Source organism: Ptychodera flava, chromosome 1 (genome assembly GCF_041260155.1).
Source record: "Ptychodera flava strain L36383 chromosome 1, AS_Pfla_20210202, whole genome shotgun sequence".
Classification (NCBI taxonomy): domain Eukaryota; kingdom Metazoa; phylum Hemichordata; class Enteropneusta; family Ptychoderidae; genus Ptychodera; species Ptychodera flava.
The window spans coordinates 17,088,021-17,114,356 of NC_091928.1; the positions used below are offsets into that span (position 1 = coordinate 17,088,021).

The 26,336-nt window shown below is 37.4% G+C and overlaps 1 protein-coding gene and 1 long non-coding RNA gene across 9 annotated transcripts in view; one reads left to right on the plus strand and one right to left on the minus strand.

The window, feature by feature from the left end:
* The window catches only part of LOC139131615 (uncharacterized), a 41,008-nt gene extending 26,908 nt beyond the window's left edge, over positions 1-14,100 (minus strand). The window contains exon 1 of the long non-coding RNA XR_011552167.1: positions 13,944-14,100. This is a non-coding gene — a long non-coding RNA (uncharacterized lncRNA). The remainder of the gene's footprint in view (positions 1-13,943) is intronic.
* A 420-nt stretch (positions 14,101-14,520) lies between these two features.
* Positions 14,521-25,274, plus strand: LOC139131621 (peroxisomal membrane protein PEX16-like). 8 transcript variants are annotated; one of them, XR_011552169.1, is made up of 6 exons: positions 14,521-14,708; positions 16,904-16,939; positions 20,099-20,175; positions 21,077-21,213; positions 21,797-22,019; positions 22,500-22,645. XR_011552169.1 is itself a non-coding variant. In XM_070697774.1 (6 exons), exons 1-6 carry the CDS (start codon positions 21,971-21,973, stop codon positions 24,951-24,953), a joined length of 555 nt encoding a protein of 184 aa, XP_070553875.1. In that variant the 5' UTR covers positions 21,804-21,970; the 3' UTR covers positions 24,954-25,274. The 8 variants fall into 8 exon arrangements, 5 of the variants coding, with proteins under 5 accessions (XP_070553875.1, XP_070553866.1, XP_070553891.1 ...); XR_011552168.1 differs by having other exon boundaries at positions 21,797-22,064; positions 22,500-22,638; XR_011552170.1 differs by having other exon boundaries at positions 21,797-22,025; positions 22,500-22,634.
* The last annotated feature ends 1,062 nt before the right edge of the window (positions 25,275-26,336 follow it).

The following is a 26,336-nucleotide window of genomic DNA, read 5'->3' on the forward strand; positions in this document are numbered from 1 at the left end:
GACGGATTATTTGTACAATTCCCCCGATTATTATTTTTGTAACACGGATCTGCCACCCCCCTTTTTATTTTTGAAACACGGACCATGCACTCGGACGTCGAGACAGACTCCGAGATTTATTGTTCGGCATAATGTAAATTATTCCCGAATAAAATACTATCTATGGATCGCATATTTTCGTTTCTTTTCTTTTTACCCCCACTTTCGTTTTTGGCAGATCCGTAAGGACGCTATAGTAATGGATGAACGTGCGTTGTATCATGTGGGAGGGGCACAGCCCAACGGAGGCTGTGCTCGTGCGACGTAGACGTTGTACCGACCATCTGTCGTTTGGGTTAGTGCATGGTGCAGTTGCACTGTCCAGAGCTAAGGTGGTACAAAACTGCACCTTAGAAACAACTGCCAACTAACCTGTTAGGAAACGGTAACACTAACGAGCTAAGTGTGCACTGAACTGGCCAAACTACGTACACGCCTTCCTTCAATGGCGGAACTATGTCGTTGACACTACGTCAAAGTGGACTGCACTGTGCGACTCTTCCAAGTCGTTCAAAGTACGTGGCCAAGTGACACAACCCAGGGGAAACAGGACAGGTTTGAGGGTGCTGCCGCACCCATAGCACTAACCCCTGGGTCTTCTACTAACCCACGAGCGAGGTGATGTTTCCCCGGTGTGGCCGTGCGTGCCGGCGAACGAGCTTTACTTCCGCGAAAGTAAGCTAGAAAAGGGCATAAAAGTGCACGTCCCCCGGGGCAAACAACGCCCGTGACCTCGTCATTTTCTGGACACAACCTCATCAGCGGTTGCCCCTCTATACGGGCATGCAAAAATTTTTGAAGTCTAACACGTATATGGTCGGTAATCGTACCCCGAAAATGCGGTATTTTCCCGCCAAATGCCTGGCAGGAAAGCGTGCAGGAGAGCCTATCTTCTGTAGACACGGAAAAGGGGGCCGGTTTTGACCGACTTGGCAGGATAATGGACAGGGGCGCTCGGCAGGAAAAGGGTTAAACACGTCAGGTACCGGTTCATGCATGTTGTTTCGATGTACCAGTTCTGATTTTCTAATGTGGGGAGTGGAGAAATTGATTGCAGACAGCTGTTGGAGATTCCATGTGTTATTTTTATGTACTATTTGTATAAGGAATGACTAACAGTGACTGTAATGGGGATAGAATAGCGTAAGATGTGGTTACAGAAAGTTTCTTTTACAAATAAAGGAAATAAATGGGTGTACATTTCAGTGTTGTAATTATACAAATGTTTTTGGGTCAACTTCAGGATAGCTTGAAGATGTCTACAAAAGTGGGAATTCTCCAAATTTTGTGTTGGATGTAATTTTAAAACCAAATTAGAATGTTCAATTTTATCATCTATACATGAGATTTGATTTATCAAATTATTTCAACTTTCCTCCTAGAATTAGGTGTGATGATTTCAGTATTATACAACAAAGACAACACGCTTTCTCTCTCTCTCTCTCTCTCTCTCTCTCTCTCTCTCTCTCTCTCTCTCTGTTTATATATCTACAGCCTGGCGATAGTCTTGGTACATGTATCGTAACTCAAAACTTTTGTGAGTTTTGGGATATCATATCTAATCTATAGAGAGTTTCTAAACAATATCTGTTTATATATTCATGTGTACTTTATACATTATTGACTTATATTTATCAATGATTTACAAGAGATTTATTCTATATTTCCTTAAACTATTTTAAAGGTTGAAAACTTCCAAATTTTTTTAGGTATGGTACACTGAATGTTAATACTTTTATTAAAGTTTTGAGGAAACACATGTGTGACTCACATCTGTCAGCTGGATTTCCACATTTCCCTGGATACCACACTACACACGTACATCACTGTATACCACAAAGATACCAAAGTCACACCCATCAGTATTTATATATGTATGTACTTATGGTATGTTCCGATAGGCAAGAATCGTGACTTCTGAAATCACATGTGACCATGAATCACAACATCTGTGTGGGTCAAAGTTCATGCGTGGGGTCAAAGTTCATGTTGCTTAAACACATGGGTTCAGGAACACTTCGGAATGGACTTTATCCTTGTAATACAGAGCTCCAGTATTGTCAGTATTTGATTCAAGATGCAACATTGATCAGTCTCTTTCCTTCTATTACATAATGTGTGTTCACTTTTTTGTGTGTTACCATCATCATTCGTCAAGGGGACTTTTCAGTGGGCAATGCACATAGGGTACACATACTAGGGACATTGATGACCTTGCAATCACATATACACACATCTGAGTCAATCAAATGGGCCTGATGTAGATGCTCATATCAAATCTAAGTACATCTATTTGCATACACTGCTCCTATGGTATAAGTTGATAAAGTGTCTTGCTGTGTCCTGATTTAATAGCACTGGCAGTACATGTTTGGATGAAACCCATTCGGAAAGTGAAATCTAATCGTTATTTTTATGTATATCTTGATCACAATTCTATCATTCACTCATGACTTTAGTTTTACATAAACCGGGATGAATTAACTTCTTGAAACAAAAACTATAAACAGTGGGAAGACATGGATTCGGAAAGAAAAAAGTTTGCCCTTTCGATATCCTGATCACAATTTCATTCATGTTGTATCAAGTAAACCATGGGGCTGAATTAACCCCTTGGAACAAAGGTTAGTCACTTAATTGGATGTACATATGTAATGTTTGCATGTAGGTATTTCCAGGTTTTGTACTAGCGTTCACTTCTGACCTATCTTTCTTCGCAAGAATTTCTAACAACATTCCATTTCGTAGATCTGAGATGCTTTCACATTTCAGGACTTCTCATGAGTGTACTAAGCCTGGCTGTAACATTATAAAGATGAAACACTGTATACGCAACATTAATGTAACTATGTGTCTGTACGTATGAATGGTCACATGTTAATGTTCATGTTCAATGCAGGTGAATGTCTGTGTGTCTCCTTGAACTTGGTATGAAAACTGAGTTGACCCTGACATGTCCTGATGTATATTAATCAACAAAATATTATCTATTATACACACATAAAAGGTGCTGAAATGATTGTAAATGCACACCGTACAATGCATATGTACCTTAGATGACTACGAAAAAATAAATAAAAAAAAAAATTTAATAAAATAAATAAAGTAAGAAATATTGCATTGTTGTACAAAGTTTAAATCTGATGTTTTCAGACATTGACTCACATTGTTGACTTACTTTACTTGTTCTATTGTAGCAAATATGACCTTTGATGAATATTTTCCTATTTTCTGATCAAAGCTCATCATATGATCAGATCCATGGAGCCACCTTATTTGACGTGACACCCCTTGAGACAAGACATGTGACTTGAATATTCTGCAATTTCTTGTCGCAATTTTGTTTCACCTTCCCTGGCTATCAGAAAGACTATAGCAATCATAAGATAAAGATCTGATAACGGAACGGTACACTCACTAGTGTAATAGGAAACAGCAAACAGGCCATAAATTTCTCCTTGCTGTCATTGGGTAATAGGACAGTTGATACAGATGACAAGTATGTGATCCAAGTGGCCATTCTGCAAGCACATGGTATACATGTATATCTTTGATTGATTCAATGCCAGTGTTTGTGGTTAAAGGTTAATATCTGTTTGACCAAGAGGGCTTGCCCTTGTTTGTTAAAATTACAGTCAACATGGAATGACAGTCACATGGTAGATACATCTGAATTTAACCCTTTGAGTGCTGTAATTTTTTCCCTCCAAAATTTTAGTGCAACATTTTACCAGTTTTTATGATTTTTTCTGTAATTTTTTTATAATTTTGGATTGAATGGACATCACTTTTCATTGGCTACACTTTTTGATCAAAATTTTTGGGAAAACTTTGAAAAAAATTCACTGGATTTTATTTTATAAAGGCGACAAAAATTGACTTTGGCGCTCAAAGTGTTATTAATGGCAGTGGCAGGTACATGAAGGCACCACCTTCAGATCTAAACCTACTGCCAGGCTTCCATATCTTCCCTGCATCTACACATACTACAAAGGAACAAGGAGCAGGCACAGACAACACAAATGAGAAATGATGCTGAAAGCATTAACATTCTAAATATTCTGACTGAGAGGCTGAGAAGTTCAGTATTTCCAGGGCACAGCTCAACAGTGTTTACACTGATAGTCACAGATTGCAAATCTGCAGTAGCAGAATTTGTACTCTCAGTCTGACTTGTGACTTCAATTCTCTAAATTATTCAAAGCACGCAACCAGGGTACACACAGCGGATGAGGCTCTGGATTTTCTCTGCTCTGCCCTTTTTTTTGATGAATCACCTGGACTTGTGTAATGACACAGCGGCTAGGTTTACTGGCACCGATGTTAGAGACAGTCTTTTGAGTCACAAACCGATCGGTAATTCCCTCTGGAGTGCGCGCCTGTTCAAACTTACAACAGAATAATGGCAAAATTACTCTGCAAAGCTAATAGCAATACTGGAAGTTGGCGTCAAGACTGAACAAAGCAAATCTATCAAATATTGACATGTATGCAAAGAAGTCCTCTTTTTTTGTGGCATGCAACAATACAAAGAAATAATTCTGAAATGCCGAAGATCGATATTTTGCACAAATTTTTATAAAGTGATTATGATTGAAAATTAAATTAATTTTAGTTGATAAATGTGATGGTCAAATGCGGTAAAATTTTGTGATGCAATTTATTTATTAATAGACCAAGCAAATTTACACAGTTCACATACAGCGTTATCTCTTTAATGTGTGAAGTTCACCTTTAGATGTACTTGATTGATGACTGAATAAAAGGGGATTAATCCTTTTAAATTTCAGGTCATTCTAAATTCACACAAAAATCCAGGTACCTTGAAGATTGCTCTCACATGCTATCAGGCCAAGATATTCAAATCACAGGGTGTTATTGTGCGTTTAGCATGACAAGTCAGTCAAACTTTCATAATTGTATGTTTTCAGATGTTTTCGTGTGGTCAACTCTGTTAAAGGGACACTGGCTGTCATTTTTGAAAAGGTGTTCCACATGTTTGTTCTATAAAACTAATATCTTTTCCCATTTTTTTGCTGTACATTATGTTGAAATGAAAAGTATTACACCCCACAGGCAAAATGAGTTGTTTATAAGAGACAAATGAATTCAAGTCCAGACGTAATTCTATTGTCTACAATTAAAAATTGGACAATCCTCTATGGGTTGCTAATGGCAACATCACAAGATATTGCAAGTATTTATTGATATGACATTTCAATTTATCATAAGTCATATTAACATAATGACTATTTTGATTAGATAAGGGGTTGTGTAAACATGAATTCACTAATGCTTGATTTTTTTTCAATCCATCATCCGACAGGCAAGCACCTAATTAGAAGATGAGGTACCCATCACCCACTACCCAATTGTGCAATTAGGAGTATCCATACAGGTTATTGCCCATTTACAGGATGAGGTACCCATCACCCACTACCCAATTGTGCAATGAGGAGTATCCATACAGGTTATTGCCCATTTACAGGATGAGGTACCCATCACCCACTACCCAATTGTGCAATGCGGAGTATCCATACAGGTTATTGCCCATTTACAGGATGAGGTACCCATCACCCACTACCCAATTGTGCAATAAGGAGTATCCATACAGGTTATTGCCCATTTACAGGATGAGGTACATGTACCCATCACCCACAACCGATTTGAGCAATGAAGAGTAAAGTGCCTTGCTTAAGGGCACAACATGGTGCTGGAGTCTAAAACTCACCATCCTGCGACATTGAGTCTGCCACTATAGACTTATCTACATGTGGTGTTGAACTCGCTATCCTCCGATATTGAGACAGGTAGCCTGACCATTGCCCAGAGGTGCCTCCCACATTCTCTAATGGGATGAATTGCTACTTGCCTCTTTTGTGCAAAATACATTTACTTGATTCACAGTGAAATGAAGTTAGCAATATCACTGTGGATGGAAGCATATGTACTTATTTTTTATTTGCCACTGGCACAAGTCAGAAAGTCACACTACATGCATGTGTATTGTTGCTGCTCTCATGCATGACAGTAAATGTATTGATGAAGTTCCATGATTGTATTTGCACTGCTGTCAATAAAATTCTATCTTTAACATTGAATTCCCTGTCGACGGGAAGTGGCTAACATACATGTAAGTGGCAGGATATATGAAATTCAATAATTTTATTTGTTGTCAATAAAATTTTACTGTAAACATGGAATTTCCTGTTGATTGCAAGTGGACTATGATCTACAGAGTATTATAATTTGTTACTAATTACAGAAATAATGAGAATCTCTCCCTACTAATCAACCATAATTAGAAAGTAATGAAAAAGCAATTTTCACACAAGTACAAGTGTTATTATTGGTTTCTCTTCTGAGGGTTAAATTCTGTGGAAGTCTGACATACTTTACACATTTGGCAAAGTTGAAATTTGACTCAAAGAGTAACATGCATGATTTTACACGTATCCCTATTGTAAATTACTTATTATTTATTTATAATGATAATTAACAGAGGATTTGATGTATGGCAGATTATACGTGTGTAATATTTCATTGTATTCATAACAGACCATGTTGTGACATACATGTATTTGGAGCAGAATATACATAATAGTGTATATATATATATATATATATATATATATATATATATATATATATATATATATATATATATATTATATATATATATACATGTATATATATATATATATATATATATATATATATATATATATATATATATATAATATATATATATATATATATATATATATATACATCATGTATATATTTGGTAAGCTTATATATATATATATATTTGGTAAGCTTGACCCTATAGGCTATAGGTCACCAAAAAAGGATGCTGACCTACTGCACACATTTACTGCTGCAACTTGCTAATACATATATTATAATTAGCCCGTGAACAACACTGGACCCAACCTCCCTTACAACAACAATTTGGTTTTCATAGGGGACTTTCCATACTTCCATTCACTGAACCGAATAGGAATCCCTAAGATTACATTGATTTGTACATTTTTTGGGGGGGGGTTGGGCCCACTAATCTTCAGTCTAGCACCTTTTAGAGCTATTCATGACTGAATACTATATACAATGCCTGATTTATCCCCGCACCACCATGGTTTGTCCCAAACTAATTGCTATAAATGGTGAGTGTGGACCTGTTTACAGGGAATTGGGTTGAACAGGATAAGCACTGTGTTTGATTGCTTAAAAGCATTACTGTTCATAAATTATTGGAGCTAGCATAAATAAAATTATGAGAGGGAAATGGAATGACTAATCACATGTTTGAGGGTGAGGCCCTTTTCATGTTCTACTAAATTGATCTATTTCTAAATGTAAATTCTGTGCCGTGTTCTGTTCCCATGTTTGGCACTACATGTATAAATATCCCTACTAAAGTTAAGGAATGGAAAAACCTTGACATTTTAAAGGATGGGCAACACCACTAAACCAGCTGTGGAAAGCTTTGCTGTATCAAACGCCAACTGTCCAACTCTTCGTCAAGTGTAGGAAATTAACTGCCTGTAATCGGCAATCTGCATCTGTTCAGCGGAAGACAAATGTCCAATGTACAGATGTTTTTATGGAGTGACTGTGCATGAAGAGGCATATTCCTGATGAAACTGAACAGAAAGCAGACTGCTTTGGCTATGATGTACATGAAGTTATGATTCAATGCAAAATAAAGGCTTGCAAAGTGTGAATTCGATACATGTAGGTACTAACACGGGGCAAAGCTTCACCTTGAGAAATAGATGTACCTTGCTGTGATCTGCACACGTATCTGTGAATTTTTTTAAGGATACAGTGGCCTTTTCAAAATTATAGTTTTTATTTTAATACAGCTTCCTTGTTAAATTGTCATTTTGTCGTCTTACTTAAATCCTATGTGGCCATCAGTAAATTTCATTGGTAGTCCTGTAAGTCACTTTGTTTTCCATTTTCTAAAACTGGCAGTAAACGAAATTTGTTGTAATCTGAGAAGCTGCATCCCAGAGAAAGACACACAGATGACAACTTTTCAGGATGGCCTTTGTAATAAAATGAGTTTTGAATGATATACACATGACAGATTAAAAATTGATATTGATTTCAAAAAAATTCAAACAGTAACCTACCTACAGCAAGTTGCAATAACTATAGTATCTAAGTGTATAAAATGTTATCAATCTACACGTGACAGAGAAAATTGGAGGAAGGCAGAAAATATAATTACCTGAGATTGGCAAAGTTTTGGCTGTAAAAACCAAGGGAAAAAGTACCAAAACACATAATGCTGAGGTTTTTTAGAAATACAATTCACCTGGCAGCCGATTGGATTTTAGTCTCAGTCTATAACACCAAATTTTCAATGAGGTGAGAGAATTTTCCATATCCCTGCATAAATAATAATGGATGTATTGGAAGTGAAAAAATTAATATATAATGTTTGAATAGATGAAGAAAGAGATTATATAATTAGTTGAAACACAGAAAATTCAGAGGATGCATTGTAAGTATTATGTATATGAATTACGGTAGGAATCTAGGTCAGAGATCATGTGTGTGTACAGTGTGTAAAGGAAGACAAATCTATGTATGGCTGAAAGTGTATGTTTCACTATTGCACACTGTCAGATGAGATGATAGCTTCTTCAGTGTCTTAACCAGGAGACACAAGGTGATTGAGTGTCTTGTTAGGATGATACCCAGTGGATTTCTTTGATTTGTTGTTTATTGTCTGCGTTTTGTACACCTGAGATCAGAATTGGATAGCTTGGAGACAGTGTGCAGCCATCCGTAGAACATCGCGTCATCAGTGATAATTTGACTGGAGAATTTAAAACATTCATTTGTACCTGTCCTGAACAGTATTTCACCTTTTTACGCTCCAAAAAAAAGACAATTTATACATTCATGCAATATTGATTGAAATTTTGCAGTCTGACTATACAGTGCACCAATCTTTAATTAATAATTTCTAGAAGTTTTGCTCAAAGAATTCAGGCATCTTGTATCAAATTCACTGCTCAATTACCTAGGCTGTACATAGCCCCTGACAAGTACATACACATTACACAACACATTAAAAACTGATTATCTGCACACAGACAGGAGACAGTAGAGGAAGAGGAGAGAACTGCTGGTTGGAAATGTATACATTGTGCATGTACACATACATAATGTAGCGGGAACTAACGGTACAAATAATATGTTAAATGTTGAAGAGATTTGACAAAGGCAGCAGCAGTCAGCTTTCACTATTACTGCTAGTGATGTTATCATCTGTACACATGCTGTAAGAGTTGTGGCTAAAATTACAGAAATTTAAGGACCACTTTCCAGTCTTCGTTTCTTTCCCGTAGACAGGAAGATTTGTCGCTCAAGGCAGGGCTATACCCTTCCACTGAAGGGTACAGCCTTGAAGATTTCAGTGTTGGATCTTCCAGTATACATGTACCTTCCTGCATTCATAATTTTCATTGCTCCCTTCACCATAATAAGGAGTTGTAGTTTACAATGACCAGGATGCATTTTGATGAAAGTACAGTGTATGGCCAATGTTTGGTCAACACACCAGCCTGCTTGAACACTTTTATTTACAAAAAATGCCTTAAATTTCATTATGAATTAAGAATGAGGAAAATATTTAATAAACGCAAGTTTTAAATTTATTTCCGTCAAAGAGGTAAAATGTTTGAATGCTTTCTGTACAATTTTTGTTAAAATGACAATCACAAAGTCCATATGTACATCTAAAATGCACATTCTATGATGAATGTTCAGTAAGTGGACAAAAAATTTCCCTTGGTATGGGAGTTTCCCCTGGCTGTTATCACCGTCTTTGAAATATAGATTTCACTTCACATTTTAGATGTGCAACACGAAGACAGATACTACAACAGAGAACATTCAGAAAGCCTTGTTTTGAAATCAGCCATGATGTGCTAAGCCAGGGATCAGAGTGCAAAATGAAAGTAATTTGTAATGGACACCCACTTACAGCCATATGATTGCTACAGCTGTAGTGTTATAGGGTGAAAAAGCCCTGTAAAATTGAATGACATACAATGTAAATAAATAGGTTTCATTAAATTTTCTGGTGATCAGTGACTAGCATTCAGTAAGCCTGTCACCCCTGTTTTGCAGTGGACAGGTCCATCTATCCTACTGAAAACAATACGAATGTGTCTACATACATTGTATGGTAGTACAACAGTTCACCTAATACATGTGAGGACGAGAAGCTGAAGTGATGAAAATTTATGAGTTCATGAAATAGACAGGTAGACGGAATGACCAATGATAAGGTCTCATAGTGAGCAGAATTGTGTCACTGATATGAACATGAGATGCCTAAGAGTACAGTCGTGAAAGTGTCTCCAATACTTAAGCTTGGCAAAATAAAACTTCTGATGCAACAACCTTGTTTCTTGGGTAAATTTGGATCTCTTAGAAAAAGAACTGGGATGAAAGAGTTTCTTTTCTCTCTCGTTCAATGCATTAAAAATCTTGATACACCTACATGTACATGTAAACCCTGTCACGACAAAAACTTGCCATAATTTTTTTCTCCTGCAAACTGGGTCAAAACAGAAAGTAGATAAGGCATGGTTGAGTGCCCAGGTCAAAAAGGTGATACATTTTCTAAGATTTGAAACAAGGAAACTGGTTCTGTTCTTCACTTTCTATCACCTACAGCAGTTACAGTCTGTGTTTGTAATTTTGTATTACAAATGTAAACACACACTGAATTGCAAAACTTCTGTTTGTAAATTTGTAATTGTGCAAATGTACATACACAGTGCACTGCAAAATGTCTTTTTTTTATCTGATTGCCCTAGGCATACTGTTTAAAAGCTGTGTGTGTGTGTGTGTAGAAGGGGAGGGGGGTTCAAGTCTGCAGTGCTGAAGCTTGAGTTCAGTAATCATCTAATGCACTGTAAATGGCTGGTTACATATTTACTCCTACTTGCCACATATACTGCATACATGTAAATGCAGTAACACATCAAGTGGAACTGCAGTGACATAGCTAGTCAACCGTGTTACTGGCTTCTTGGCATTTGTGTGACTTCACTGGCAGCGTTTAACACCACAATTGGCACAAAGACAACCACATTCCAATTCTACTTCGGAAACCACTGCACTGACATGTACCTTTATCATACACAGCAACAAGTTTACATCATCTCCTTGAAGTTGCATATTCCTGTTTTTTCATAAATTTGTTTACAAATATTTCTAAAGGTCCACCTCCTGTTATTTTTTATGCATATTCCTATAGTTTTGTTCTGTTTGACAGCAAACTAACCTTTTCCCCCAAAATAATGTAAACTTTTCTTATGTTTGGCTTGTCAATACTGTCTGTGGATGCATTAAAAGTTCATTTCCTATGTTATTGTTGACATTACATTTTTAGTTGGGACAAGGATTCACTTGTCAAAAATAACATTGCATATTGTACACAATACTTCAACATACATGAACATACATTGTATGCAAATGCATGCTTTGATTCTTGTGGAGCAATGACAACAGACCTTCAAAGTGCATGGGTTGAAAATCGGAAATGAAAGTGATTTTAAAACATCAGGCTCAGTGGGTTGCACTCAGAAACCATTAAATTTTTTCCCTATTGTCTTTTCTTTTCTTTATTCCAAGGTCAACCAATTACCATTGGCATTTATTAAATTAGACTATTAAAAATATTACTACCGAAAGAAAATACGAGACTGTAATACCAGTATGTTGTTGCAGGTTACAGGTTCATCCACTCTGTGCACCAAAATTTACATGGTTCACAGTTCATGGACCCCTGGTTTCTATATATTGTTTTTGAATAGGGAGTTTGATCAACACTTGAACTTTCAGGTGCATACTACATTACACGATGATAATAATCAGTCCCTTACAGAGACAAATCACATTTGATTGTTACACTATCTCAGTCAATCAACAATATTTAAATATCTGTCTGGTTCAGTCACAATCACTGATGATAGTAGTTTTGATTCTGTGCCCTGCTATAGGTAACACAGTATTTTCATTTTCTTTATCTTGCAACTCTATGGGGGAATAGAATTACAAATATATGGACATTGTTTTTTACAAAGTGTGACATGGAAGACAATGCTGTGTTCATAAGGAAAGACAAAAGATCAACCAGGAAATCAGCTAGGATAACGACCACGATCACCTGTACTGAAGTTTCTCATTATGTAACACTACCGGTATGGATGCTATTTCACAAGAAGTCATGAGGAAAGAAGTCACATTTCCTGAGGGAGACAGACTATGACTTCAGAAAAAGGACTGTGTCTACACTACAACAGACTTCAGCTACATGTGTGCTGCCCTACCTGCGTATGTACCAATATTTCAGATATATTTGGACAGGCTCTGCTCCATTTCCTGCGCTTGCACAGTACCAGTGTAAAATAAATGAACAAGAACTGACCCAATGTGACATATCAACCCTTCACGGCTGTGGAAATAGAAGCTAGTATATATGGCATCCACATGCCCTATTGGTGGTTCTATGGGAGAACACCTACATGAATCCCATGCCTGTCAACTGATCTAGATGCTTTCAGGCTGAGAGAGTCTCTGTGATAATGCTATTTCCTTTCCTTTGTGGGGGAAAAAAATTTGAAAATTGAAGTGGAAAGTCTGATTCTCAAAGATAACTTAATGTAGATGGGAACGTAGCACTTAAGACGTGGGAACTGTTTAAATGCAATGTAGAATACTGTTGATGTATCTTTTGGTCACTTAACTTTGAGTGTCTGTGAATAGTCGGGGTCAGGAGGGGGAATTTAGATGGGTAAGTCTGAGTCTGATTAAACAAAATATTACAATGAATTCACGTTTATGCTCTTTCCTGGACTCAACTCTGGAGCTCCGTGTAAGAACAATGCCTCTAAACTCTGCTGAAAGAGATGAAATGGATTGCAGATGGGGTAATTATACCCACAGTCAGGAACCACTCTTAAATTGTTCTTCATTGAGCTGGCTCCAATTGTTCGTTGGCTTTTAGTGGCCGAATGCATTAACCGATATATATCTAAATATGCAGACTATCTGAAATACCAGTACTTTGTTGGCTACAACTTGGGGGGGGACTTGAAAAAAACGGGGAGGGGGTAATTCATTTGAACAATGGCTATATAAACTAGTGCACTATGAAGCTTTGAATGTAAAGATACCATATCTGTTAATGAGAAGATCTTGAGTTACTAACACTTCGTAGTTGAATTAGATTCAAATTTCGTTTCATGCCTTCCGTCCAGTGTTACGTTCACACAGTCCAGAGGGACTCTGGTTTACAAAACCCACAATCAAGACCTGTCTGGTTTACAAATCGTTGTTTAGATGAATCGCTGCTACAATTCCCATAGTTGAATAAAGATCTAGACACTTACTATAAGACGCAAAAAGCACTTCGGCTTATTATACGTTCAAGGTCAAATTTACTCCTGAGTTTTCCTCTGATTCAGAGGCCCTTATTGTCTGCCTGCTGCCACTAGGCAATGGTCTACTCCTGTTCCGGTTTACTTGCCAGTGAAAATTTGGCACACCACTCACACAATGGTTTCAGCACAACAGTGAAACCAAAAATTACAAAGACAAGTAGCGTTGTACCAAAAGTACATACTAGCTACTGTCAGCCCCTATGTGCATCCTTCTGTACGATCACGATGTAGGCGCGGGGCTAAAGACGATTTAGGATGAGACCGTGTTGGCAATGCGTACACCCTGCATCGCACATACAGGGCAGCAAATACAAACGAACACACTATCGCTGACACATTGTGACAGCTACAAACTTCAATCCTTACAGTTGCTGGAGAATCCAAGCAGCACGTACATTACTGAAAATAAAGAAGTATTCTACTCACCAGTACAGACTTTCTCTAAAACAGATCAAATTTGCGTGTTTAGTGTCAGAATGAAGTCTCTTTTGGTGCGTTATTTCGACACAGCACCGCCTTTTCGTCACTCATGGCCACCGCCGCGCCGACGTTCTGTATCAGATAACTTTTGAGCTAGTATTTGCATACGTAATAGGTCAATGTCGTGTCAAAGGTCAAATCCTACAGCTACTCCCCAGTAAAGCACACGCTTAATTGCTTAGTGAACATGTTAATTCCTGCAGGAAGACTTAAACGTATGATTTTTGGAAACTTTGAATAGTTGCCTACCATAGACGCATTTGTATTCCATCCCGAGATCCACAACAAATATCAACTGGATTGTTTATTTTTGAAGGAGACTGAGTGTAACATGTTTTTTACAGTCACAAAATTGAAAAAATGAAACCTTAATATACGTATCACAATAACGTTAAAGAGTTGATAAGATCGAAAAGTTCAATAATTAGCATTTATTACAATTCAATTGAAAATATAAGGTAAATTTAAAATTTAAAGAAAAAATAATAAACTGAAAGTACAGCCTTCGAATCTTATGTTATTTTCTATGTCGAAGGTATTCCCCCAAAATGGCGGAACTTAGTGGCAGGGTTCGCGTGAAAGCGCTATTCTCGAAAATATCATCAAAATATCACGGATATTGTACATCCTACAAAGAATGGGTCGCAAAAAATCCAGAAGTTGCCTCGCAAGTGGAGCAGACTTTCAGAATAATGTCATATTTTGTCGCAGGTAAGAAAGAGTGTGTTGCTCCGATTCTTAGTGTGGCGCATTGATTGATTGCAATGAATGCTGGTGCTCTGCAGTGTAGCGACATGTTGTGCGCACGTGTACGTGATGCGTGTCCAGAAAGACTAAAAGCCGGCTGAATATCAGTCTAGTGCCAACACTAGTGTACTAGTGACACTAGTGTAGATTTGTAGTAGTACATAATTATGTAAACAGTGTTGTTGTTGATAATGTCTTGGCATATGAAACCTGGTGCAGATTGAATGCTGCAGTGCCCCAGTACAGTCAGTAGGTGTGCTCATGGCTCAATGCAGTGCAGTAGCTAGAGATTCTAGATTTCGCCTAGGCACATTTATGTGGGCCTGGTTTTGCCGTCCGACTCACATACCGTGGCAAAATCTCAAGCTACATTACTGCAGCAATAACTAGCCAAACAAACACTGTGTCTTGTGATTATAAATGCATGAATAAATGAATAAATAAATGAATAAACAAATACAGTAAATAAGCAAACAAATAAATAAATGTAAGAACTGAAGGGACAAGGGGCGAGAGAGAAAAAAATCGTCACAATAGGTCTGGGAATTCTTCATGTCAAGTCTAACTCTTTCAATGTATAATTGCTACATGTTATGTACCCTATACAATCGCTATTTCACTTGTTGTTCACTCCCATCGGCTCCCAATTCCCTGTGAATAAGACCACTAGCACTTTTGATAGTAATGGATTAAGGCCAAACCTTGCTGCTCTTTTGACACTTATACACTTCGATCACAATATAAAAGTTGCTTTATTTTGTGCTAAAGTACATGTATACATGTAGATGACACAACATTTCTACGATGTAGGGGTGAATTGCTAGTGTCTGATGAGAGAAGGAAATCTGACAGTTTGATTATAGTTCATCAGTGACATTGAGACTTGCTTCACTAACTTTAGTACAAATGCAGACATTGTCATAAAAGAACATCACTAAAATACTGCCAAGGAAAAGGCTAATCACTTTGAGAACAGCTGTTTACTGTCAGACCACAAGAGGACACCTTACCAAAACTAAACTGTCATCATTGTTTCTATAATTTTTTGATTTTCTATTGTTTACAAAACTTTGGGACAAATTTTAGCCTTCAAAAGCCAGTACGCTGATTTAATTGAAGGAATTTGTCATATCCTTTCTACAGAGATTTCTTAAAACTCCATTAAACTGGACTTTCAAATGAACAAAGACACAAATGGGTCACTGATTGAGTGATCATGATGCAGAGGGATATCTTTCAGAGAAGTTGGCAAGAAACCAATTTGTCTAAGAGGTCAATAAATGACGAAATATTCTTTCCATTTTGTCTTCATATCAAGGATGGTTCAATTTTACAACTAAAGTTTTCACCATTTCTTCATGAGTTTCATGAAAATGAGAGTACTACAACGGCATTTTCTTGCATTGCTGTATGTGTAGATAGTTTACTTGAATGTGAACTTTTAGATAACTACATATAGGGCTGCTTGTTTTGCACTTTTGTTTCCAGCTATTAGAAATCAAGGTGTCAGTTATTGTCCTGTATGTTAGACCATGGAGCTCAGAGGTCTATAAAACATGTACCTACAAATACTCATGTTGGTGTGTTCTTCATAATCTTACAACTGCTGCATTACAGTTATTGTTCAAACCTAGAATATCTGGAACACAAAATTCACTTGATATGACTTCAATTCTTTTGTTTAATATGTATATACCGGTAAAAATAATACTTTCTCCAAACCATACTTGAGTTGACTGGTACTGTTATAGCCTTGCCAGTCATGGTTGTTATAACAGCATCTTTTGCAACCACCATGATGATAAAATGAAAGCTTGATATTTTATCAAAACAAGGATGTGTGCTGACACAGCTAAGCGTACATGTACATTTATCTGCACAGAAAGTTCTTTGACTTTTTTGGCATTCATACCAAATACATGCCTGTTATAAAGTAGGTTCAACCACAGTCCCTCCACACACTGGAGGGACTGTGATTCAACCATGTCATTGAACATGGCCATTGTGTGTGACCTTGATCTCATCAACAGGTTTCCTCAATTACAAATTGCTATCCTCTTTACATGTGCAGTACATTCATGTATTCTTTGCAACGTAGTCATTTAATAATTGTGTGTACACTTTCAGTAATCTAGCTTGTATTTCAGTTTGAATTCCAGGTCGTTTTGAACAGTCCCAGGAACTTGCAGAATTAGGTAAGTTATGTCATATGAGTAGACCCTTGAAAACCTTGAGGGTTAATGATGTTCAGACTTGTGATATGTTAGGCCATCTGTTTTAAGTACAATTTAAAGCGCATGGTCGTCGCGCTGCGCGTGCGTGATTTTTTTGTTGATAAACATAAATTTTTGTAAACATAAGTCTTCTCAACTTCAATAGGAGTGAGATGGGAGCAGTCCCCCACTTTGTTAAGGCCATTGTAAGACTCAACATCATGCAATAGTAAAATATTAAGATCGGAAACGAACTTACAGTTAAGGCCATTATTCTTCGGTGGGGCAAGTTGGTAATTACCTACCAATTTAGCTAGGGATATTGCAATATACCAAGGGAACTTCCTAAGCCAAACTCTGTTTTCCTATCTGGAGCGGCAAGATGAAATCTAAACAAACACAGCGGATAACAAATTTTACAGCCAGCAATCGTGATCTGATACTGGGATAAACCATAATGTACTCCACTGCCCGCTTTTTGTTTCAGTAATTTAGCTGGTCAGAGGGAACTTTGGTAGTCATTTTACTATGTGTGGCTCAGTTCATCGTGTAGTATGTTGAACACTGTTCTGATTGCCGGCTGGTTTTGTACAGTACAAGTATTCTAAAAAAAGTATTTTGTCAATATTTTACTGGCTGCTATCAAAGGTTTCTTCACCCACAAAAAATTAAGCAACTAGTTGTGCAGGTCATGTCAAACTTTTTGATTGTGGCCTTCCAGGATGTTTTGGGCAATGGTACTGAGAATGAGATGGGCGATGACATGCTGAAGTGCCGTCTGTGGTGCATTTATTCTCTGAGCGATATTTCTAATAGTTTCAACTTCATGTAGCTTCGTACAATTTGTTCATCTTGTCTCGAATTTCGATGGAGCTTTCAAGACAGACTGTAAAGTTGACTTTTTTTGAGTCGCTGATTGCTTTTGAATTAGACTCCTGTGAACCACACAGTAAAGACCAGCTTTTGAAAGATTAATAGACAAGGGGTGATCTCAAACTTTTGTACAAAATACCATGTTTTGTAATGATGTTACTTCATGCAGCTTTTTCAGACCTATAGTTATGTGCAATATACCGGTATATCAAAAAGAAGACAAGGCACGATATGATCTCTTGGGATCGTGTTTTATTCCTTGTAGTTTTCATTCCCCAATCCAGTCCCCTTTTAACGAACCTACATGAAAATGGTTCATCCCAGTTATCAGATCACCATTGCTGGCTGTAAAATCTCATTACCCGCTGTGTTTGTTTAGATTTCATCTTGCCGCTCCAGATAGGAAAACAGAGTTTGGCTTAGGAAGTTCCCTTGGTATATTGCAATATCCCTAGCTAAATTGGTAGGTAATTACCAACTTGCCCCACCGAAGAATAATGGCACTGACTGTAAGTGGTGTATTCTATCTATAAACTCGTGTAGAGCTACGAACATTGGGACACTACACTCAGCACATTATGCCGCTGAGTTTACTGCACGCAGACACAGTGAACACAAAGGTTTGATCGCGCGCGATCACGCTGTTTATACACAATGCTATGGTACTGTACAGTGAAAATACATGACTAAAATGATAACATTGCCTATATATGTAGACCAGCAACAAGCACAATGCCTAACACAAAAATTACACTCAAGACCATGATCGGCAAGCCAGAGCAGGACACGGGAGATGTTGTTGGGAGACGGTCACCGCGTTGACGTAGATGGATATAGAGAATCCGGTCCCACAACGTACCGGCCCGCTACGACTTGGCCCACAACCAACTGTTGATCACCATGCCTTACTTCTCCTAGTATTACGTGGTTAGAAATAGTAAAATGACAGGAAACAATAGACAAAACGAGTGGGTTTTCGCGGCATTTGGGAGGAAACTTGCACGGCTACACCGTGCATCTACGTATCAATAGATCCTGTGCCCCGGTCCTGTGCACGGTCATGGCAGTGATCCAACGCTAGCTTGTGTAGGGCCTACCGGTGCTGGGCAAACTTCGTTGTTGTACCTCCTGATTGCCGGGTAGGTCTGAATCCTCTTTCAAGAGAGATAACCCCCACATAACAAGAAGACCTATGAAAGGTCCTTCGCTTGACTTGATACCTGTACTCGGAATTCTCGTTTGCACCCCAAACGGGGTAAACTTTGTAGTTGAGTTGGATTCTCCACAGCCGAGTGTAGCGCGCCATATACCCGGTTTGACACAGACGTTCATACAGACCACGGAACGGAAACAGATGCAGAGATGCTTCTTGCTGCAGCGGGCATTGCTCTGCGAGCTGTAGATTTCTGTAGTTTGGGTTGTTGTCTTTGTACTCCTGTCGGGCCTCTTGAAATGAAAGCTCTCGTCCTTGCTAGCGATGTCGAAAACTAGAGCCCGGTCGTTGATAGTCTGTTGGCGTATACATGCGTAGATGCGTACGTCTAGCTCTATGGCTCGAGCGATAACAGTAGCCGAGCCCCATTCAACTGATTCAAGAAAATCATGAGCAAATGTTATCTCAATCAAGCGTGCAATTATTGTTCAAATTAGATTAATTGACCTTTTATTGCGTGTTACATTTGGTTAGTTGGTATGCTTGTGACAGATCAGCCGCCATTTTAACAAGCGGCAATATCGCAAACATTACAGTCAACCCGTAACATGTGCGGCGTTCTTGGATTTGTTTACAACAAAGGGGGACCCCCTCAGGAGGATGCGCAGCGCGACGACCACTGCGCTTTAACTTAAAACTGATATGGAATCACAAACTTTAACTTCTTGAAATAATCTACAAGAGTTCTTCAAATATGAAAGAAAAACAGTAACTACTGTATATTGTTGTTAAGATGTAACCAGTTTGCCTGTTCACTGATATGTACAGCACAGGGCAAATCATCGAGCAGTGCGCCCTCTATGGCAACTTGATTTTCTGCTGAAACATAAAGCTCCATAGTGACTGTGTGTTGCATGAAATATCTTTGATAGCACATCACATTGAGGGACCAAGAAATATGCTGGTGCAAAACTTAAATTTTAGTAGAAGTCCTAGAAAGATTAAAAGCAGAAAAGTTACAGTTTGTTTGTGGATTAATCATTTCAGGTGATACAATGTAAATGTCTTACTAATGGTGTAAACATTCAGAAATGACCTTTGATCTTTCCCACCAGTCTATGCAGCATCAAATCTTATGGTGTATGTCAACGATGCAATCTTAAGGAAAGCCACTAAACTCAAATTGAAACTGGTGAGTATTGAAACACCCACATGTATCTGTGTACATGACCGAATTTCTACACAGGCACAGAGTTATTGATTTACTGTAATAGTACCATAATGCATTCACCGCATGAGTGATCCCATTGATCAGGCTTGGTTTATCAGGCTGAAGCTGTCACATACCTGAGTTAAGGGACACCTATGACCCTGTGGGTCATAAGTGGCATGCATGCCACAACAGGATCGCAAGCGTGGCAAGGCTTGCCTTGTTTTTCTGTTCCAGTGAAGTTTTCATCAATGAAATCTTTTGACTGAAACACCCTTCAGGACCTGTACTGAGTACTCATACCAATTTCAGTAATTTGACAACTACCAGGGTACATGTACCAAAGACACCTTAACTTTGCAATTAGGATTTGCCATACACTTTTTCTTCAAATCATTCAAGTTTGTCAAGATATTGTCCATTGATGACAGATTCTCAATCAGAATATAAAATAATGATTTTCCTACAAAACAATAAAAGAGTTGACAATGTTTGTATGTTTGACTCATTCGGTACCCACATGTAAAATATGTAAAATTTTACATCAGACGATAATTAATAACATATATCGATGCAACAGACTCAGTGTTTCTGCTGCCCGCTCGCCAAACCACAAATATGAGAAAAAAGTAGCGTATGGCGAGATTTTTGCAAAAATTAGCCAAACTTGCGAATCAAAAATTGCACCATGATGTCATAACTTTGTCTATATGCATGCTTTCCCACATACAACTTGAGACGTAATGCTTTATCTCCTCTTTCTCAACTGTCTATGAGAATACATAGGAAAATATTGATCAGAAAATAAGGCCAGGATTAAATGTCCACTGCACTGAACAAATCTTTCTTGACACTTTTATTGCTTTTTTTGTCTCCATGGCAGCCACCTCCATCTCAGTATAGGTTGATGTCATGGCTTACTATAATTGAATACATTGAAGTGTTTGTTGAGATTGCTGCAAAGAGACTCTGGGGTGAAGCAGGACGATGGGTTGTTATCGTAATTATACAAGTTTTAAAGTAAGTGTTGTTATAAGGGTCAGAGAAAAACTGTAATTTAAGCCCTGTTAGCTGTATCTTCTTGCACTTTTTGTCTTCAGAGAGATCAAGATTAATATGAATTTTGACATGATTGCTGCTATCTATCATAGAGATTCTATTAATGAAAAGGTTTTTCTAAAACAGACAATGCAGATGGGCAGTCTTCTTTCTTATTGCAGCCTGTTTGTGTATGTTAACACCAAAAGAATGAATTAATTATGACATAATGGAAACTGTGAATAGCAAGTTGTACACTTATTAATAAAGCTGTAAAATATGAGCTCGGAAGTGCAATGATTTGGTGGAAAACTTAATAATTTTTTGAATAGCATCATCCATGTGTGTTGTAATCATAAGAATTTATAAATACTTGTCTGTGTACTTATGCAGAAATAACTGCACACATTCTCTTTCAGTGTCCTTGATATTGGTTTTTAGGTTGTTCCTCGACGCCTTCCCATAACTGTAGAGTAACAAGAACAGCATACAGGAAAGCCATAAAATGTACGAAGGTCGATCTCTATATGTTATTTTATTTTCTGTTTTCCATTCCATCTCGCAGGGCAACACTCAGAGCCGTTCTTCTAATCTGTCACAAAGTGGGCCTGCAGTCCATGCCGCCACTGTTTCCACTGAACAGACAGAGAGATGTGAAAGTTTCAGATGATTTTACAGCAACCACGGAGTCAGGAGTAGATGCACAGAATTTCTCTGAATTTGAGGAAGTGTACTGACAATGCGAGGAAGGGGGATGCAAGAAGCGGCAGCTCCAAAGAGAAACACATGTAGGGGTAAACGAACTGGGAGAGTTGTCAGAACTCTTGATGCAGGTTTACATTTTAGTATTGACTACAGACTTTAACATGGTGTAATATTTCTAGGAGATTTGAACGATTTGTTGATTTTATGTAACATACTGTGTTTTATTTCTGATGTACTTGCAGTTCCACACAAGAAAGCCAACCTTGAGTCCTCACTGGGAAATCTTCACGTCAGACACATGTGTGTTTGAATATTTTCTTTACTGCTTAATAATTCATAAATTCACAACTTAATTGACTAACATGAAATATATGTTTATCCTTTAGTGGATCTTCACTTTTGTTTTTATCAAAACAAGAATGAATACACATTTTGTCAATAGAGTATACACAACTTGTGTACAATGTGGTCCAGTAAATAATTATGTTCAGTGGATGAAACCCATCTAATTCAACACTGTGCTTATCCCATTTGAATTTCCGATCTTTCCTTCTTGTCTGTAGCACTGCCACTGCATCTCAGAACTTGGAAACTGCCAACAGAAGATGTGATCAAAGAAGAGCCTTGGTGCAAATATTTACCTCCAACACAGCTAACAAGACAAAGAGTTATAGCAGAAAGTTTACATATAGCAAGACCACTTGTACATCGTATCCTTCAAAATTACTTTTGACAAGAAACTACAAACTCTTCCTTGGCCCTTTTTCAGACATTTGTATGTATGAATGTGTTTTGTTGTGTTTCTGTAATTTTTTTATGTTTATGTATTTCTATTTCTGGTGAATAAGGACATGTATGTGGTGAGTTGAATACAGTACAGTACAGTACATTGTGTACTTTATACTGTATGTACCAATTGGTGATATGTTATGTCCATACAATGCATGGATTTTGTATGCAATGTGTGTGTGTGCTTGTGTTCTATAAAGATGAGTACACCAGTCGTTAGGTTTCCTAATCCAGCAGTGTAAGATTGATAAAAAGTAAGTAAATGAATGACTGGATATCCATTGCTGGATATTATAGATTATTATCCAGATGTGAAGGGTTTTTAAAATGAATATATTCAGCTTGAGTTGTGCATGATTGACACATCAGTTGAGTTTACTATTGATTCAGCAAGTTGTATGATAATCTGTTTGACAGTGTTATGCCATGACAAGATTATTTAAATTATCACCTGACGGGAAGGTTATAGCATAACGTGATTGGTCAGGAAATTTGGACTCACCATGTACTGTTCATGTAGCTTTTCATCCAAGGGGAATTTTATCATACAGTAGACTCAATGTTTAAGATACGTGCACTCACATACAACAGAGTGCAATGATACTGTTGGAATTTTCTTTAACTGCTAATATCAGTGGCTTCAATGTTCAAGTTTGGTCAACAGTCATGGAAACCATGGTTACTGTCATGTGGCCTTGATGTATCAAGGTAAGGAAGGATTTACAACTGTGCTATAGTATGTTTGCCGGTGTGCACAAATTATGTTGTCAGATCATGTTTTTATGAATTGTTTAGTATAATATGCCTTTATGTTTTGCTAAGAATCAGCTTATCAATGTTTTAAAACATTTTACCATTGAGAAGATATTTGATGCATCTTAGATGAAATACAACTTTGCTTTCATTTTCATATGGCATGCTGTTGCTTCTTGCACTTTTAAGTATTCCAAACCATAAACAACAAAAAAGAATTTTTAAAATATCTGAAAAAACAATTGAAGGTGTGTAGAAATTGATATTAATCAGTACTTAGTTTGGCAAACTATTTCAGGTCCTCTGTATTTCAATCTGAAAATTAGTTAGATCGAGTTGTGACCATCTGTCCCTAAATCAGAGCTGAAGCTATCAAAAACAATAGATTACATGCACATATTGTATACCAGCAAATAATTATACTGCAGGCTTTTCCATGTTGATTTTGCTATGCGTTATGATTCTCTTGCAGTATTCTTATGATGGGAAACACTAAAGACTTGAATGTCAATGAGGAAGCCGAAATGAAAAGACGGACAGTGTATCTTTTATATTACCTTCTGAGATCTCCTTTCTATGACAGATATTCCAAGTAAGTGATACAGTGTCATCTATAAAGTTCAGTCAGCTACTTTGTAACCATAGGAAAAGTACTGTTCTCTGATATGCAGAAATCAAAAGTATATGTATTGTGTACAAAGTTGTGGAATGACAAATAATTACTCATGTTTCATACCATTTGTCATGTGGCAGTATGCACCATACATGCCTGTACAATAGTGTTCAATACTACGTTTTAAAACACTGATGATTTTGTGCTTCCTGGGGAAATGATTTGTCAAAGTTGCCTGTGTGTAGGATGTACATCCCTTCATCACACAAGAAATGTAGAAAGTAAAGGAATCAATTATATGCACATTCAGGACAAGCAGACTGAAACGTGATGCAAAAAGGCAACTTGAACAAGTTTAATGTGAAGTAACGTCTTCTTTGTCTCGATGATTTGTCAGTGAGCAGCTGTTTTCAAACTACCGTAGTTCCTTTTCTAGCTTTTTTTCTGTTTTAATTTTATTTTCAGATCAAGAATAATATTTCTATTATCAGCAATGGCAAATAAAATACCAGGTGTAGGGCTTATTGCAAGTAAGTATACTTTGTTTGCTCTAAGTGTTTGTGAGTAATGAAAAATGATCAGCTTGAGCCATGTATGTATATATATTATATATCAATAGAGTTTGCCATCAATTCGGTAGAGTTCTGTCTTGTTATAGTCACATCCATAACTCATTCTGTTCAACACTTTCATGTCATGATAAAATTATTTAACCTCTCCAGAGCATATCAGTCTTTTTTTAATGCATGACAATATAGTATACCATCTGACAGTCCACACTGTATCTTCTGCTGTTTCAGGACCCCTCATGGAGTACCTACCTTACTGGCAGCAGGTGTATTTCTATAATTGGGGATACTAGAAACAGTTCAAATTCAATGCAAAGTTGTGATGAAACAGACATATCATTACAATTGGAATATTTACCTGTCATACATCAGACAATATTCAGAAAACTGGAAATGTGAAATGGTATTGCCCACTCTTTTGGAATTTCTGACAATGATAAGAACATTGTAATATTTACAAAAATATCTTCAATTATTGACTTATTTTTTTTTGTATGCCTTTTGTGGATTGATTTAGTGTTAAATTTTGATTTTGATTTTGGAGCACAACTTTTATAACAAAGATTTCACATCTTTTTCTAGTTTCCTTTCTATAGAACAGTAAAATATATTTTGTTATGTTGGTAATAACAGTATAAATTTCAATTTTATTGTGGTAACAAACCCGATAGCTGATAACATTTGCACGTTATGTTCTATTTCAATTTGTCACTCACTAGTCATACAATCTTACCATGCTAAACTGGTATCAAGGTCCATTTCAATAGACATATTTTCTTACTCCATGTGACACTTTATCCCAGTATCTCAGTACTAACATGTTAATTTTGATTAAGACATAAACTTTACCGAAAGTTTCACTGGAATAAAATTGGTTTTACAATTTAGACATTTGTCTTGAAACTGATTACATTACTACACTATAATTATTTGTACATTCAGTGTTGCCATTGGCTTAGTGCATACTGATACGCATTGTCCCCTTGCATAGGTTATTAGTTTGACCACAGTCACCTGTGTTCTAAAATTCTACTCTGTTCCTATGCGCCCCATACACGTGTGGACATACATGTATGCCTGAGAAGAAGAAAGTCAGGAAACCAAATGGCTATAAGTACCATACTGTGTCATTTTCCACATTTGATTTTACTGTGAAAATTAGCAAGTTCATCTATAATATAACCGTTGATCATTCCCTATCATTCTAAAAATTCATACCTGATACTTAATCTGCTTCAAAAACGCTCTTTTCATGTGATTTTCGGCCGAATTCGACGGACACATCGCCAAAACATAAGTGTGAGCAACATTCCGGTCACCTCACAAAGAACGTTGGGCACCTCCACTTCACTGACGTTGACACCGCCTACCCATGCGGGGTGACTGGAATGGTGCTCATGCTTAATGTTTTGGCTAGGTGTCTTTTGAACTGTGCCGAAAATCACATGAAAATTCATACCTGATACTTCATCTGCTTCAAAAATGCTCATTTGTGTGATTTTCGTCCAGAGTCGAAAGACACATCACCAAACATCAGCATGAGCAACATTCCAGTCACCCCACATGGGTAGGCGGCGCCAACGTCAGTAAAGTAGAGGTGCCCAAGAGGTGACTGAAATGTTGCTCACGCTTATGTTTTGGCAATATGTCCATCAAATTCAGCAAAAAATCACACA